The sequence below is a fragment of the Sphaeroforma arctica genome (assembly GCF_001186125.1).
Source record: "Sphaeroforma arctica JP610 unplaced genomic scaffold supercont1.2100, whole genome shotgun sequence".
Lineage (NCBI taxonomy): Eukaryota > Ichthyosporea > Ichthyophonida > Sphaeroforma > Sphaeroforma arctica.
In genome coordinates, this window is record NW_014038458.1 from 5,384 (window position 1) to 8,686 (window position 3,303).

Below are 3,303 nucleotides of genomic sequence, written 5' to 3' on the forward strand. Positions count from 1 at the left end.
CGTATGTGAGTATCGAAAGACACGTGTATAGCTTTGCATATATTGAAAACATAATTTTGTTACTCACGCTGGGTTCCTTCTCGTCCACTATCGAGTATGCGGCAATAATTATGGTACTGTTGGGCGATTTTATATCCTTATACTGATACGTATTGTTGAGTCCGTTTGCAATTTGTGGCATGTAGCCGAATTTCAGTCTATCGACCCACGATCCCATATGCTCCGCGTCCCATATCCCTAGAAAGATGGAAGTACACATAAAAAACCTTGGTTTTTGGAATACATTTTATACCCGTCATGCTTTTGGCAATGAGGCACGTTCTCGAAAGCCTTCATTCGCACAGAAATTAAAATTGTGCCTTTGAAGTGCGTGACACTTTCTTGACGTTCTGAAATCATGATGCTTTGCAGGTAATATAACTATAGCCTGATGAAGAACGTTGTATATACTGATGCAAAACAAGCGATTTTCTTTCCAACTAAGATTCGGCTCCGTTCCCCATTCAGGTGTGATGATGCGGATCGATGAAAACACCTGCCAAATAGGCCAAATTCCTAGACTTATCAGCAATACACACACACATACACAAATACAAGCAAACAATAAGTGGGTGTGCCATCCTTATACCTGAAGTCGAAAACTTTGCCCAAGCTGATAAAACCCAGGCGCCCCTATTCGCCGCTGCGATATGACTCAATTTTCCAACTGAGTTGTGGTGACCAGCGTCGACAAAACTATTGTCCCATAGATCACATACAAGGATTGGTCAATAACAGATACACATTCACAAACACAGACAAACAATAAATAAGTGCGCAAAACCTTACCCCGGTAGTCGAATACTTTGCTTTCGCTGATGATAACCAGGCGCCTCTCTTCGCCGCTGCGATAGGACTCCCTATCTACCTGAGTTGTGATGCCCAGCATCGCCAAGATCTCCTGTCCCAGCGGACTCGGCCGTTCGGGTATGGTAAAGTACGTGAATACAGACTGCATCTTTCTAGCTTCGGCGACCTTGGCATATACCTGTGTATGCAGATTTTAACGCTAATACATTACTAAAAGGGGGTTCATTTCGTGGTAGACAACGTATGTGATGTTTTCCATCCGAGATGTCACAGATGTAAACGATCGGATTTGCTTTTCTCCTCCATCCGCAGAGTTATGCGAGTAATCTATCAAATTCCAGCATGTCCCATAGCCGTTCTGCTAAGCTTCAATATTTCGCGATTTCCGCGGAGTTTCGGTTTAACACACTTGCGCCCGAAAGTAGGAGGTAGGTGAACATTGAGTACATTTTTTTTGAGTTTCAGGACCAGCCGTAAGCCTGAAGTTTGCGACGCAGAATGACATGACAATTCATAGAAGAATATTATATGAAGATGTACGACGATTGCTGGGTATCTAAACGTGGCGACGCAATGGTAATTAGCAAACATATCTGAAAATACATTGTTTGATATTCATGGTTTGGTCTTACGTACGCATGAAGAGTATTGCACACCCGCTGAACTTAGGCTTTAAAGTACATAGCCGAAGCAAGCAAATAGACTGTGAAGACCCCCTCGATTGAATACAGCATACAACACATTCAGATACTTTTATACATTTGTCATACATCATACTTAGATCTTTGAATACCTTTTTTTCGCCGGCTCGTCCCCCAAGTAGCAGAAAGACCGGCTTTCCTTCACCTTTGTAATTCGACTGCTCTGCATAAGCCTTAATAGCAGGCTGACTGAGAAGCTCTCCATATTCCACGAACGCAGGCACAGTGCGTGCGCCTCGGTAGTCCAGCACGCCAATATCCCCTATGGCCTATATGATCATATGGGAAATAATGAAACAGTCGAATGATTACAATCGTGTCATATTCTCTCGCCAATTAACGTACAATAACAAGAACAAAATCACTATTTACGTAATAGATACTTGTTTATACGCACAGCTCTTACCTGCCACCGCAAACACAACGCTTGGATATCTCGTCTTGGAAGGTCACTATTGGAACCACAGAGAAGCTTACAAATAGTCTAGACTACTTTAAGACGATTGAAGTAGCCCACGCTATCGTACTCAAACAGTGATCATATCACAATATTCGTCGTAAGCATCAGATGTTGGCTCACGGTGTCAACTAGGTTTAGCTTTAAGTCATATTAAATGGGAACATAACCAATCGTATTGTGCGCTATCAGCGTTTGCCAACCAAGTAAATTCTATTACTAAATTACGCAACAGTTCCCACCGCTCGGACAAAGTGTCTGATAGTCATCCGACCTAACGCGGGTAATGCCTACTCTAAATAATTGTCATGGCAACACCCACGAGTCTAGATTATTCAACCGACACTTCTTGATTGCACACAGCCTTCGAGTGTTCTGAAACCGGTACTAGCTGGGCTAGGCAAGACTTGCAGCTTTCTTTGGCTATTCTGAGGCATACTCTGAACAACCTTGCCACCACCCATCACCAAAACATAGCGCTAGATGTCAACTCATCTCAAGGCGAGCACCGTGTATGATCTCGGAAAACAAACCTAAAATTTTGCGGTTTCCACATTATACCACGACTAGAGCGGAACTCGCACCAACATTCTTCACCGACTTTACTCAGAGACTACGTATATCTTCTTCACAAAGCTATATAAACATACATATATATAAATTTATATATACAACGAACACACCTTAATTGTCGGATATCCGCTCACCCCAAAGCGAGTGCCCAGTGCAGGTTGCGAGGTACAATCCACTTTCCCTAAAGACACCCTCCCTGACAATAATCGGGCGGCCGCCTTGAATGTCGGCTCTAACTTTTTGCAGTGTCCACACCATGGTGCGTAAAACTCAATCAGCCATGTACCTCTACTTGTCTTCTTGTCAAAGTTGTCCTCAGTCAGTACGTCTACTTCTCCGTTGGAAAGATCGGCCCGTGCAACGCCTGCGATAAGTTGAAGATGAAAATACATTTGGTTTATACATTTATTTTCTAAATAAGAACAGATCATGTTGTCAATGAAGAATCCGGGAATATTATATGAAAAATCGTTCTGACCAGAGCAATGGTTTATATATATATATATATATATATATTATACGTATATGTATATATTAACATATTTATAAAAAAGTATAAATATATATATACAAATATATAAAAACAAATATATATTTATATATGTATGTACATATATGTAAATATAAATATATATATATATAGATATAGGTGTGTGTATGTATATCTATATATATATGCATATATATATATATATATATATATAAAATATAAAACACATAAAA

General features: G+C 40.5%; 1 protein-coding gene across 1 annotated transcript in view; it reads right to left on the reverse strand.

The window, feature by feature from the left end:
- The window catches only part of SARC_12147 (hypothetical protein), a gene marked incomplete at both ends in the record, with an annotated part of 8,062 nt that extends 5,090 nt beyond the window's left edge, over positions 1 to 2,972 (reverse strand). Inside the window, 4 exons of the mRNA XM_014293752.1 lie at positions 68 to 237; positions 829 to 1,027; positions 1,643 to 1,819; positions 2,691 to 2,972. Coding sequence (XP_014149227.1) covers positions 68 to 237; positions 829 to 1,027; positions 1,643 to 1,819; positions 2,691 to 2,972 — 828 coding nt within the window. The remainder of the gene's footprint in view (positions 1 to 67; positions 238 to 828; positions 1,028 to 1,642; positions 1,820 to 2,690) is intronic.
- Between the last annotated feature and the right edge of the window lie 331 nt (positions 2,973 to 3,303).